Source organism: Heptranchias perlo, chromosome 11 (genome assembly GCF_035084215.1).
Source record: "Heptranchias perlo isolate sHepPer1 chromosome 11, sHepPer1.hap1, whole genome shotgun sequence".
Lineage (NCBI taxonomy): Eukaryota > Metazoa > Chordata > Chondrichthyes > Hexanchiformes > Hexanchidae > Heptranchias > Heptranchias perlo.
This window is the reverse complement of record NC_090335.1, coordinates 66,989,245-67,003,968: the sequence shown is the minus strand read 5'-3', so window position 1 is coordinate 67,003,968 and position 14,724 is coordinate 66,989,245. Positions and strand designations below refer to the sequence as shown.

General features: G+C 40.6%; 1 protein-coding gene across 2 annotated transcripts in view; it reads left to right on the top strand.

The window, feature by feature from the left end:
• ttc3 (tetratricopeptide repeat domain 3) overlaps positions 1-14,724 on the top strand; it is a 102,677-nt gene that overhangs the window by 26,819 nt on the left and 61,134 nt on the right. For both annotated transcript variants that reach the window (XM_067993311.1, XM_067993312.1), the window contains exons 11-16: positions 98-152; positions 1,178-1,340; positions 5,397-5,448; positions 5,705-5,849; positions 8,940-9,000; positions 14,556-14,634. In XM_067993311.1, the coding sequence (XP_067849412.1) occupies positions 98-152; positions 1,178-1,340; positions 5,397-5,448; positions 5,705-5,849; positions 8,940-9,000; positions 14,556-14,634 (555 nt within the window). The remainder of the gene's footprint in view (positions 1-97; positions 153-1,177; positions 1,341-5,396; positions 5,449-5,704; positions 5,850-8,939; positions 9,001-14,555; positions 14,635-14,724) is intronic.

Sequence of the window (14,724 nt, the reverse complement as noted above, 5' to 3'; positions counted from 1 at the left end):
TATCAATTATCACTGAAATAATTACACATTTAATATGTTTTTATAACTTTTCTCAGTTGGAAGGGTTGTTTGAGAATATTTTTATTTTCCTTTACAGAAAAGCACTTGGTGATGGAAAAAGAGCCATAGTTTTGAAACCTAATTGGCCCAAGGTTAGTTTTTTCTGTTAGCATTTCTCTCCCTTCTGCCCCACCCACTGCCATGTATTCATTATTGTATCCTATTTCGTAATGTAGTTGAGAACAAATGATACTAAATAAAAGGCTTAGTGCGCTCACTGGAACCAGCCTGAATCCACACAGCGAAATAATGTAAATTTTGATAACATTTGCATCCAGGCCTTATTTTAATTATATGGCTCGTAGGATGGTACGAACAGAATGCATGAATGAGAGAGATAATTTGTGGCATTTATTATAACTTGCTCATGGTTTAATTGCCAATGATTTATCTCTTGCAGGATAATTTAATTGTATCCCACAGCTCTATCATGTTTCAAAGCTAATCTTAACATTACTGATGTTCTCAATTCTTCTCAGCCTTCGAATTGATGGGAATTTAAACTAACCCCAGTTAGTACATTTTTGTTCAAAGCCAAGTTAGAGGACTTGTTTCAATAAACTTATGAAGTGATTAGTTTAAGAAGTTAACTATGTGAAGCTGACCTAGCTCACTTGAGTAATATGGGCATCTCATATCTGCTTACTGCCTCCCCCCATTAGATATTTTCATTTTGTTTTTTTGAAAATATTAGTGTGTGCTTCAGTAAATACATCGTAACAACCTCTTCCATTAATGTGCTTAAATACATTTAAAAATAATTTTAAGATTTAACAGTTGGTCTCACTCATACTTAAGTTCCTTTCTGTTTGCTACAAGCAGCCTTTTGGACTTTTGTTTACTTCACCTAGCACGGGAATTATGGGATAACTGAACAAAATATGTTGTGTACAAAATAATTTGGAATGCCTCACTGCAGTTTTTTGGTTAGAATTTATTTCTTAATTATCACACCAAAGAAATGAGAAGTTGATGTGCTCACATGTTTGGAAGAGTAAATGAATAATGTACATTATTGTTGCACTCAACTTGCATAATTTTTTTTGTTCTTTTATATTCCTTGTGAAAGGATTCTAGCTCCAATTTCCTGCTTTGATGCTTAACTTTAATTTGCCAGGGTCATTATCGCCTTTGTGATGCCTTGTTTTCGATGGGAGAGCACAAGCAAGCTATTGATGCTAATGTCAAAGCTCAAGAATTGTGCAAGGATGTTTCGGATGGAATTCGGGATTTAATTCAGCAGAAAGCGAAGTTCCTTAAGCTACAAGATGAAATTAACGGTACTTTTATTTATCAAAAAATATATGTACCCCTTGGTGGTGTTACCTTCAAATTTAAGAAAAGTTCCAAATTTGAGCAATTCTACCTTTGATGGGCTATTGCTAAATTTTAATTTTTAAACTTACTTGCTAGGTGCTTTTTGTGTTAGTGAATGATGCATAGTGATTGTGTTGGATTGACTGTAAGCCTATCCAGTGATATTCCACAATCAGTTATTGGGAAATGAATCAGGATGTGTATGTAATATAAAAATTTACTTCTACCAGAAAATTGAAGCTTAAAATTCACGTATTTAATCCATTGTCATAGATGCAGAAATCTAGATGTTCCATTTAATTTTGAGGCCCTGTCATCCTTAGTAATGCCATTTAAAAAATGGAGATCATGGTTGTTTCTGGTTGTGTTTATCTGGTGCAGTACTTGTACTCTACAAATTCTACCTGTGTTTGAGTTTCCATTTTCTAAGCACACACTAACTGCATTTTCTGCTACCAATACTTAGATTTTGAGTACATTTTGTTCTTTAGTTCAGTTTAAGAGGGAAAAAAAAGTATTGGAAAAGGGGAGTCGTTACATCAGTACCCCAACTTTTTCTTTCTGCATTTTATCCCCCTTGCTCGTGTCCATGTGCAGCATTCTTATGCTAAAAGTCCAAGCAACCTGCTTTCCAGGCTTCTGCCTGTGCCCCTCTGGAGCTGACCACCAGGAACTTTGTGACATAGGCCAGCTGATTTGCCCTCCTTGTAGGCAGCCCAACTGAGATTAGAAGCTAATCTTGTCAGGAATTGTGGGACTCAGTCACTCATTATACTTTTGTGGTGCTACATATTGGACCAATGTGCTGTACCATTTCAAAGGTTTTTCTTTCAAAGATGTGTATTGATAGTAATGTATTTTCAATTTTGATAATTCTTCACAATGTCTCCCACCTTCCATCTTTCTCCCCTCTACACAGAATAAATGGAAGTATCTCGGTCATTGCTGCACCACTTTCATGTAAACTTAGCCATGGAAACATAGAAAATAGGAGCAAAAGTAGGCCATTCGGCCCTTTGGGCCTGCTCCGCCATTCAAAATTATCATGGCTGATCGTCTAACTCAGTACCCTGTTCCTGCTTTTTCCCCCTATCCCTTTAGCATTAAGAAATATACCTATCTCCTTCTTGAATACATCTAATGACTTGGTCTCCACTGTCTTCTGTGGTAGGGAATTCCACAGTTCACCACCCGCTGAGTGAAGAAATTTCTCCTCATCTTGGTTCTAAATGGCATACCCCGTATCCTGAGACTGTGACCCCTGGTTCTGGACTCCCCAGCCATCAGGAACATCCTCCCTGCATCCAGTCTGCCTAGTCCTGTTAGAATTTTACATTTCGATGAGATCACCTCTCATTCTTCTAAACTGTAGTGAATATAGGCCTAGTCGACCCAATCTCTCCTCATACATTAGTCCTGCCATCCCAGGAATCAGTCTGGTAAACCTTTGTTGCACTCCCTCCATAGCAAGGACATCCTTCCTCAGATAAGGAGACCAAAACTGCACACAATACTCCAGATGTGGTCTCACCAAGGCCCTGTATAACTGCAGTAAGACATCCCTGCTCCTGTACTCAAATCCTCTTGCAACGAATGCCAACATACCATTCGCCTTCCTAACTGCTTGCTGCACCTGAATGCTCGCTTTCAGCAACTGGTGTACAAGGACACCAAGGTCTCGTCACACCGCCCCTTTTCCCAATCCATCACCATTCAGATAACCTGCCTTTCTGTTTTTACAACCAAACCTCACATTTATCCACGTTATACTGCATCTGCCATGTTCTTGTCCACTCACCCAACTTGTCTAAATCACATTGGAGCCTCTTTGCATCCTCCTCACAGCTCACATTCCACCCCAACTTTGTGTCGTCTGCAAACTTGGAAATGTTACATTTAGTTCACTCATCCAAATCATTGATATATATTGTGCATAGCTGGGGCCCAAGCACTGATTGATCCCAGCGGTACCCCACTAGTCACTGTCTGCCACCCGGGAAAAGACCCGTTTATTCCTACTCTCTTTCCTGACTGTTAACCAATTCTCAATCCATGCCAGTATATTTCCCCTAATTCCACGTGCTTTAATTTTGCACACTAACCTCTTGTGTGGGACCTTATCAAAAGCCTTCTGAAAATCCAAATACACCACATCCATTGGTTCTCCCCTATCTATTCGACTAGTTACATCCTCAAAAAACTCCAGTAGATTTGTTGAGCATGATTTCCCTTTCATAAACCCATGCTGACTTTTTCGAATCCCATTAATGCCTGACAAGTGTTCTGTTATCACATCTTTTTATAATAGACTCTAGCATTTTCCCCACTACTGATGTTAGGCTAACTGGTCTGTAATTCCCTGTTTTTTTTTCTCTCCCTCCTTTTTTAAATAGTGGGGTTAAATTTTTCCACCCTCCAATCTATAGGAACTGTTCCAGAGTCTATAGAATTTTGGAAGATGATGACCAATGCATCCACTATTTCCAGGGCCACTTCCTTTAATACTCTGGGATGTAGATTATCAGGCCCTGGGGATTTGTCAGCCTTTAGCCCCATTAATTTCCCTAGCACTTTTTTTTACTAATACTGGTTTCCTTCAGTTCCTCCCTCTCACTAGACCCTTGGTTCCCTAACATTTCTGGGAGATTATTTGTGCCCTCCTTTGTGAAGACAGAACCAAAGTATGTGTTTAATTGTTCTTCCATTTCTTTGTTGCCCATTATAATTTCCCCCATTTCTGACTGTAAGGGTCCTACATTTGTCTTCACTAATCTTTTTCCCTTGACATATTTATAGAAGCTTTTACAGTCAGTTTTTATGTTCCCTGCTAGTTTACTCTCATACTCTATTTTTCCCCTCTTAATCAATCTCTTTGTCCTCCTTTGCTGAATTCTGAACTGCACCCAATCCTCAGGCTTGCTGCTTTTTCTGGCAATTTTATATGTCTCCTCTTTGGATCTAATACTATCCCGAATTTCTTTTGCAAGCCACGGTTGAGCCACCTTTCCTGTTTTATTTTTGCGCCAGACAGGAATGAATAATTGTTGTAATTCCTGCACACGTTCTTTAAATATTAGCCATTGCCTATCCACCGTCATCCCTTTTAGTAAAGTTCCCCAATCTATCATAGCCAACTCGCACCTCATACTTTTGTAATTTTGTAATTTCCATCTTAATTTTTATTTTCACTGTTCCAAAATCTTTATCCTAGTAGTACATTATGAGGTTGTATTTGTTGCTATAATGCAGTATCACGACTGGTTCAGTGACGGATCAGTCAGTAATGAAATAACTGAATTTGGTCTGCATTATAAACCCTTACCATTTATCTTTACAATTCCTGATGCTTTCAGGATTATTCTAAGTACTTATTTCTGCAATACAATTTAATGCTTTCCACAGCTCTTTAAAACACTTTTTTTAGGAACTGGGATAGGTCCAAACAGGTGCATAATTTTCTCATAGATCAACCTCATATCTGCCTTCTCACTGTATCTGTCAATCCCTTTCTCCAGAAATGCATCCAATTGTCTCTTGAACCTTATTTTAAAAAAATTCACTTCAGTGGCTGCCTCCAGTAACTTATTTCTCAACTCACCCCTCCTTGCTCCTCCCTTTGTATTCAAAAGCTGCACAAAATTGGTCATTGTAGTGAAAAACAGTTTTGTTAATTCTTTTCAAACTTCAATTAAATCACCCCAGTTTTCTCTTTTCAGTGATCACTTTTGATGAGAATTGTTCATTTTCCTAATTTGTACACCATTTCTTTAGATTTTCAAGTCACTTTGTAAACGTAAGGAGTTGCACAACATCAGGCGACGAAGGAGCAAAGCTCTGAAAGCTTGTGATTTCAAATAAAGCTGTTGGACTATAACATGGTGTTGTGCAACTCCTTACATTTGTCCACCCCAGTCCATCACCGGCATCTCCACATCATGACTTTGTAAACGAACCAGTCTTTTATGGTTTTTTGACATTATTCTATCTATACGTTAAATTTTTAATTTGTTTTTCTTCAGATCACGGAAGACCAAAGACTGACAGATTAAAGGAAGAACTAAACACCAAAAAGTAAGTCTGCTAATATGAAACAGAAATGGGCCACCTTATTTTTATCTGTTCAGAAACTCTCAGAACCTTTAGCAGATTTGCATCGAAAGTATACACAGCTGTTGCATGCAATTATGCACTGCATGCCAATTCTATTTTAATATTTTCTTATTTTGTGATTCTAATGCTGTTAAAATCCCATCTAGTATCACTCCAATTTTTTTTGCTCCAAAAGACTACAGATGCTTGAGACACACAAATGATTTCTGTTTTGCAGTATTGATTCTGCTGAGGTAGTGTCAGAGTTGAATTCTGATACGTCAAACGTTTCGACAGACTCTTGCAAACATGAAAGAAGCCGAAAAACGCAAACAAAAAAGAAACTGGATAAATCGCCCCAGCCTCTTGTGAGAGAAAGCAAGGTATGGGTGCAATCTTTAACCTCCTTTGTGCTGCATAATGCAGAGGCATGCAGATGAAAGAACTTTTGGCAATTGCTCTGACTGTAGTTGATTTGGTGTAAGTGAAAGAGCTAAAATTTATTGTCCTCTTAAGCTTCATCCTAATTTTACCTTGTGTGTGTTTGTATGTATGTGTATATATATATATATATATATATATATATATATATATGATGTATATGTTTTTATATTCATTTTTGAAGTCTCAAACATATGCTTAAGAGTAGATATTGATCTTTGAATTGGCATTAAAAGGTGCCCTATTTTAGCACATGCTAGTTTTCCCCCCCCCCCCCAAACAACTTGGTGCATGAATGCTTGACCTTACTCTGTCCTGTCCTACCACTTCTGTGTTACTTTCTCTCATTCTCACTGGAACTGAAGAGATTGGAAACTTGTTTCACTTCACCTGATGTCCGTTTTACCATTCAGATCAGAATGAATAGAGCCTTCATACCAGATTTGTCTGAACGGTGCTTTTTGAAGAAAGTACTGGTTCCGTTCGACATTCAAAACCATCAGTACAAATTATCTGAGTAAACTCTGGTCAGTGGGTGTGGATGCATATGTGTTTTCCCCCCCGCCCCCCACTGATCTTGTAGAGGATTTGTTCAAGCTGCCATTTTGCAAATGCTAATGCATTCTTTTCCTCAGGGTCTTTTGATTGTCCCATCATCTCTGTCCTGTTCTCTCTACACTACCTCAGCTATGTGCTTTTAATTCCAACTGCAGAGGAACATCCCATATGAACACCCCAAGACTTCTCTAAGTTTGCCAGTTTTTTAATGTGAACAATCAGAACTGGCAAGAGAGCCCAAACGCACTTAAGACCATTATAGCCATCAGTCATAATTTGGACGCTTTATCCCTTTAGTTTAGGCAAGAGCCAAATCCAGGTCTTAAACAAAGGATGTGGAGATGCCGGTGATGGACTGGGGTTGACAATTGTAAACAATTTTACAACACCAAGTTATAGTCCAACGATTTTATTTGAAATTTACAAGCTTTCGGAGGCTTCCTCCTTCCTCAGGTAAATGTCAGGAACTCCTCGAAGCCTACGCATTTATAAATCACAGAACAATACATGGTGATTACAGATAGTCTTTGCAACTGCCCGTTGCCAAGGCAATCACAGTGTTCAGACAGAGAGGTGTTACCTACAGAGCCCCCGAATATACAGTCAACAAAAAAAACAAACAGAAAAAAGAGAGAGAGGCAGAAACATCCGGAAGGCAGAGAAAGCCAGCAAATGACCCGTTATATTAAAAACAGATAGCTTTTGTTCGCTGGTGGGGTTACGTGTAGCGTGACATGAACCCAAGATCCCGGTTGAGGCCGTCCTCATGGGTGCGGAACTTAGCTATCAATTTCTGCTCGACGATTTTGCGTTGTTGTGTGTCTCGAAGGCCGCCTTGGAGTACGCTTACCCGAAGGTCGGTGGATGAATGTCCCTGACTGCTGAAGTGTTCCCCGACTGGGAGGGAACCCTCCTGTCTGGCGATTGTTGCGCGGTGTCCGTTCATCCGTTGTCGCAGCGTCTGCATGGTCTCGCCAATGTACCATGCTCTGGGGCATCCTTTCCTGCAACGTATGAGGTAGACAACGTTGGCCGAGTCACAGGAGTATGAACCATGCACCTGGTGGGTGGTGTCCTCTCGTGTGATGGTGGTATCTGTGTCGATGATCTGGCATGTCTTGCAGAGGTTACCGTGGCAGGGTTGTGTGGTGTCGTGGACACTGTTCTCCTGAAAGCTGGGTAATTTGCTGCGAGCGATAGTCTGTTTGAGGTTGGGTGGCTGTTTAAAGGCGAGTAGTGGAGGTGTGGGGATGGCCATAGCGAGGTGTTCGTCGTCGTTGATGACATGTTGAAGGCTGCGGAGAACATGGCGTAGTTTCTCCGCAGCCTTCAACATGTCATCAATGACGACGAACACCTCGCTATGGCCATCCCCACACCTCCACTACTCGCCTTTAAACAGCCACCCAACCTCAAACAGACTGTCGTTCGCAGCAAATTACCCAGCTTTCAGGAGAACAGCGTCCACGACACCACACAACCCTGCCACGGTAACCTCTGCCAGACATACAAGATCATCGACACAGATACCACCATCACACGAGAGGACACCACCCACCAGGTGCATGGTTCATACTCCTGTGACTCGGCCAACGTTGTCTACCTCATACGTTGCAGGAAAGGATGCCCCAGAGCATGGTACATTGGCGAGACCATGCAGACGCTGCGACAACGGATGAACGGACACCGCGCAACAATCGCCAGACAGGAGGGTTCCCTCCCAGTCGGGGAACACTTCAGCAGTCAGGGACATTCAGCCACCGACCTTCGGGTAAGCGTACTCCAAGGCAGCCTTCGAGACACACGACAACGCAAAATCGTCGAGCAGAAATTGATAGCCAAGTTCCGCACCCATGAGGACAGCCTCAACCGGGATCTTGGGTTCATGTCACACTACACGTAACCCCACCAGCGAACAAAAGCTATCTGTTTTTAATATAACGGGTCATTTGCTGGCTTTCTCTGCCTTCCGGATGTTTCTGCCTCTCTCTTTTTTCTGTTTGTGTTTTTTTTGTTGACTGTATATTCGGGGGCTCTGTAGGTAACACCTCTCTGTCTGAACACTGATTGCCTTGGCAACGGGCAGTTGCAAAGACTATCTGTAATCACCATGTATTGTTCTGTGATTTATAAATGCATAGGCTTCGAGGAGTTCCTGACATTTACCTGAGGAAGGAGGAAGCCTCTGAAAGCTTGTAAATTTCAAATAAAATTGTTGGACTATAACTTGGTGTTGTAAAATTGTTTACAATTAAACAGAGAGGACAGCAGTGGTTTTGGGTGTAACATTTTTCTGTTTGTATGAGATTTAGAAAATAACAGTTAACTTATTAAAGTCCTGTGGTTTGGCAGGCAGGGTGAAGGTGTATTGAATAAATATGTTTTCATCTGTTTTGTTAATATTGACATTGGATGTATTATGTATTCTTAAATAAATTAAATCAAGGATAATTCTTATCATTTATTTCCTACAGCTGCCGGGATCTTTTGTAGGCTTGGAAACCGAAAAGGTCGATCCCGCAAACCGCTCAATAGGTATCTGGGCAAAGATTTTTTTTTAAATTTCAAGCCAGTCAATCTTGTGTTTTAGTTGTGCTTTATTTCTGCCGCTTTGTACTGCACCCCTATAAAGTGATGTGTGGTTCTCTTTAGTAATGTAGGTGGAAGTTGTTGCTTCATGCTACCAGATTTCTGTACAAAAACCCCAGCCTCCACAATAAAGTACTATACATCAACAATTCAGGGTTTAAAGCAAAATTCATCTGAGTTGGGCAAAAGGCTATTTTAGCTTGAAGTTAGCTATTAATTTGAAATATCTTTACATCTGAAAATGGAGCTTGTACCAAAGCATAGTTTGGAGTCAAAAGGATGGTAAATCCTCACTGGCAGTATAGATAAAATAAAGAAAATTGGTATTTAGTTCAGTTCCTATCCCACCGGATGTTCAAAGAGGGCCTAAACCATTAACTTCAAATACAAACACTGTATAATCTTTTCTCATGTTTGATTCGCATCTCTTTAAATTTAAGTTATTTAAATTATGTTGGCCTCTGTTCATTTTATGAAGGCACATTTCAGCCTCTCCTTCAAATCAGTGAGTCTGTCTGGAGCTTTCAAAGAGAATTAGTTAGACCACATAACTTTGATAGATGGTTTGAAAAAAGGAAAAGAACTGCTATGTAAGAAAATCGCTTATTGTTTAGCACAGCAGTTGCAAACTTGTCTGCTACAAAAGAACCTAGTTAATCTTAACAGTTACTATAGAAATATGTTTTGTAGCTGCCACTTGTCTCTTTAATAAATTTGTTTCGGCAATTAAAACAGAAGTCAAAGTCTTGTGTAGTGCTACTCTACCACCTTTTCAAAGACCAGGACGACCATGTGAGGACACGTGATCATAGAATCATAGAAAGGTTACAGTATGGACGGAGGCCATTCGGCCCATCGAGTCTGCACCGGCTCTATGCACGAGCAATCCAGCTAGTCCCACTTCCCCACCTTATCCCATTAGCCCTGTAATTTTTTTCCTTTCAAGAATAACAATTATTGTTCTGAGAGATTTTAATTATCCACTTATCAATTGGGACAGAGAAGGGAGTAAATGGAGAAAAGGAATGGAATTCCTAAAATGTGTATAGGACTCCTTCCTCAAGCAGTATATTGGTAAGCCTACAAGAGCGGAGGTGCTGCTAGATCTGGTTATGAGTAATGAAATAGATCAAGTGGGTGAGCAATTTCGGACTAATTACCACAATATTAAAAGGTTTATGAGCCAACTAGAAAGGAAAAAAGTCAGTATAAAAACTGGAACGCCAGATTGGGTTAGGCCAGATTTTAGAAAGATGAGCGAGCCAGCAGAGGAGAAATTAGCACACAGGATTATAGAGCAACCGGTGGGATGTTTTTGAAAAAGAGGTTGCAAAGGTACAGAATAACTATTGCATTAAAAAAATAAGGAAACTACTAATAGTTTTAATATGCCATGGATATATGAAGATGGTAGAACCCAATTAAAATTGAAGAGGGCCTGTCAGGGCTATAAGAATAATGTGACAAAACTGAAGGAGAATATGAGAAAATAAGAAAAGAGGTTAAGAGCGGGATAAGAAAAGCAAAGAGGGAGTATGGAGAAACAAAATTCAAAAAACATCAAAGGCAACAGTAAAGTTTTATATCAATATATCAGTAAAAAGAGAATTGCTAGAAGTGAAGTGAGACCCCCCCCCCCCCCCCCAAGAGGAAAGGATTGTCAGTTTGCAGATGATCAAAAAATGGCAGAGGCGTTTAATAAGTACTTCACATCAGTCTTTACTAATATTGGAAAGGAGGTGAATCCTAAAGTGGTTCAGAGCAAGATGAGCAATATTATGGTGGATAAAAGGAAAATTTTAGATGTTGGTTAAATTAAAGGAAGACAAAGAATCAGGGCCTGATAGGATACATCCTAGGATCCTGAGGGAGATGAGGGAAGAAATTGCCACAGCCCTAGGTATAATATTTCAGGGTTCTATTGATTGTGGATATATACTGGAGAGTGGCCAATGTAGTATCCATCTTTTAAAAGGGGGACAGAGCTAATACAGGTAATTCAGGCAAGTTACCTTAATACCTCAACATCCAAAAGTCTTCTAATGGCATGTAAACAGTAAATGAGTAGTAAAAAGAGGGATGGGGTCGATTGGACACCAAAAAGGAGATATACTCATGAAGACAGAGGGCATGACCGAGATACTAAATGAGTACTTTGCATCTGTCTTTACTAAGGAAAATGATGCTGCCAGAGTCTCAGTAAAGGAAGATGCAGTTGAGACACTGGATGGGCTAAAAATTGATAGAGGAGGTACTAGAAAGGCTAGCTCTATTGAAGTAGAAAAGTCACCCGGTCCAGATGGGATGCATCCTAGGTTGCTGAGGGAAATAGGGGAGGAAATTGCAGAGGTACTGGCCATAATCTTCCAAATATCCTTAGATATGGGGGTGGTGCCAGAGGACTGGAGAATTGCAAATGTTACACCCTCGTTCAAAAGGGTGTAAGGATAAACCCAGCAACTATAGGCCAGTCAGTTTAACTTCAGTGATGGGGAAACTTTTAGAAACGATAATCCGGGACAACATTAGCAGTAACTTGGACAAGTGTGGATTGATTAGGGAAAGCCAGCATGGATTTGTTAAAAGCAAATTGTGTTTAACTAACTTGATGGAGTTTTTTGATGAGGTAACAGGGAGGATAGATGTGGGCAATGCAGTTGATGTGTACATGGACTTTCAAAAAAAGCGTTTGATAAAGTGCCACTTAATAGGCTTGTCATCAAAATTGAAGCCCATGGAATAAAAGGGGCAGTAGAAGCATGGATACAGAATTGGCTAAGCAACAGGGAACAGAGAGTAGTGGTGACCGGTTGTTTTTCGGACTGGAGGGAGGTGTACAGTGGTGTTCCCCAGGGGTCGGTACTAGGACCTCTGCTTTTCTTGATATATAATAATGACTTGGACTAGGGTGTACTGGACACAATTTCCAAATTTTCAGATGACACAAAATTTGGAAACGTAGTGAACAGTGAGGAGGATATAGACAGGCTGATGGAATGGGCGGACATGTAGCAGATGAAATTTATAGCAGAAAAATGCGAGTTGATACATTTTGGTAGGAAGAATGAGGCGAGGCAATATAAACTAAAGGGCACAATTCTAAAAGGAGTACATGATCAGAGAGATCTGGGGGTATATGTACACAAATTGTTGAAGGTGGCAGGGCAGGTTGACAAAGCGATTTTTAAAAAAAAGCATACAGGATCCTGGGCTTTATAAATAGAGGCATAGAGTACAAAAGCAAGGAAGTCATGATGAACCTTTATAATACACTGACTCAGCCACAGCTGGAGTATTGTGTCCAGTTCTGGGCACCGCACTTTAGGAAAGACGTGAAGGCCTTAGAGAGGGTGCAGAAGAGATTTACTAGAATGATTCCAGGGATGAGGGACTTCAGTTATGTGGATAGACCGGAGAAGCTGGTGGTGGTCTCCTTGGAACAGAGAAGGTTAAGAGAGGATTTGATAGAGGTATTCAAAATCATGAAGTGTCTGGACAGAGTAGATGGAGAGAAACTGTTCCCATTGGCGGAAGGGTCAAGAACCAGAGGACGTAGATTTAAGGTGATTGGCAAAAGAACCAAAGGTGACATGAGGAAAAACTTTTTTACTCAGCGAGTGGTTAGGATCTGGAATGCACTGCCGAGGAGGTGGTGGAGGCAGATTCACTCATGGCCTTCAAGATGGAACTGGATAAATACTTGAAAGGAAAAAATTTGCAGTGCTACGGGGATAGGGTGAGGGAGTGGGACTAGCTGGATTGCTCTTGCATAGAGCCAGCACGAACTCGATGGGCCGAATGGCCCCCTTCCGTGTTGTAACCTTTCTATGATTCTGTGAAGTACTTATCCAGTTCCCTTTTGAAGGCCACGATTGAATCTGCCTCCACCACCCCCTCTGTCAGTGCATTCCAGATCCTAACCACTCGCTGTGTAAAAAAGTTTTTCCTCATGTCACCTTAAATCTATGTCCTTGGTTCTTGACCCTTCCGCCAATGGGAACAGTTTCTCTCTATCTACTCTGTCTAGACCCTTCATGATAATGCCAGCAGCTGAAATAAACTGAGTACAGTTCTCTGTTTCCTGGACTTGCTACAAATTTGGCTAGATATCTGGGCAAATGAAAACATTCTGTCTGGGACATTGGAAGCAAGGGTTCTCCTGAGAGATTAGAATGAAACACAGAAGTCAAACGTAGAGTAAGGATACAGTAAGAAAAGAGAGTAATGGAGCCCCAAGAACTTTTAAAATATGGTGTGTGCTTAGGGAACCTTTTACACCTGGGGCTGGAGAAAAATGAACTGAAGTCTTGGGGGAGGGTCTTTCATTATATGAGCACACAGAAATGGGTCACTTGGGGACACCACTGACTATCATTATTATGTATTGCAAAACGTTTTCTGTGGCAGTTGCCTCTTATATGATTTTACCGGGAAATGTGACCAGGTCCTGGGGCTATTACAGCAGTCTGGGCAGAGTGCATACAGAAGTCAAGTAATTTCTTGTGTAACAAAGATTGGTGGCATTGTAAGCAGTGTGGATGAAAACATAAAATTACAAAGAGATATTGATAGATTAGGTGAATGGGCAAAACTGTGGCAAATGGAATTCAATGTAGACAAATGTGAGGTCATCCACTTTGGATCAAAAAAGGATAGAACAGGGTACTTTCTAAATGGTAAAAAGTTAAAAACAGTGGATGTCCAAAGGGGCGTAGGGGTTCAGGTACATAGATCATTGAAGTGTCATGAACAGGTGCAAAAAATAATCAATAAGGCAAATGGAATGCTGACCTTTATATCTAGAGGACTGGAGTACAAGGGGGCAGAAGTTATGCTGCAGCTATACAAAACCCTGGTTAGACCGCACCTGGAGTACTGTGAGCAGTTCTGGGCACTGCACCTTTGGAAGGACATACTGGCCTTGGAGGGAGTGCAGCGTAGATTTACTAGAATGATACCTGGACTTCAAGGTTAAGTTACGAGGAGAGATTACACAAATTGGGGTTGTATTCTCTGGACTTTCGAAGGTTAAGGGGTGATCTGATCGAAGTTTATAAGATATTAAGGGGAACAGATAGGGTGGATAGAGAGAAACTATTTCCGCTGGTTGGGGATTCTAGGAGTAGGGGGCACAGTCTAAAAATTAGAGCCAAACCTTTCAGGAGTGAGATTAGAAAACATTTCTACACACAAAGGGTGGTAGAAGTTTGGAACACTCTTCCGCAAACGGCAGTTGATACTAGCTCAATTGCTAAATTTAAATCTGAGAGATAGCTTTTTGGCAATCAAAGATATTAAGGGATATGGACCAAAGGCAGGTATATGGAGTTAGATCACAGATCAGCCATGATCTTATCAAATGGCGAAGCAGGCACGAGGGGCTGAATGGCCTGCTCCTGTTCCTATGTACACTTTCTGGGATTTGTTTTGAGTAGTATGTGTGAGTGATCTTAAGAAAAATATTACCATCAATTTAGTATGATTTTTTTTTTATTTAACAGGTAATCTGGTTCTCAACTGTCAACGAGGAGAAACAAAAGCAAAGGATTTCACAGATGGAAAAACAGAAGGAAGATCAGGGTACTTTATGCTCCTGCTATTTTTGTATCAGTTCAGTTCAACTTTTGGTGAGGAAGAAATCAAGTAAAATTGACTCTAAGCGAGATTGGT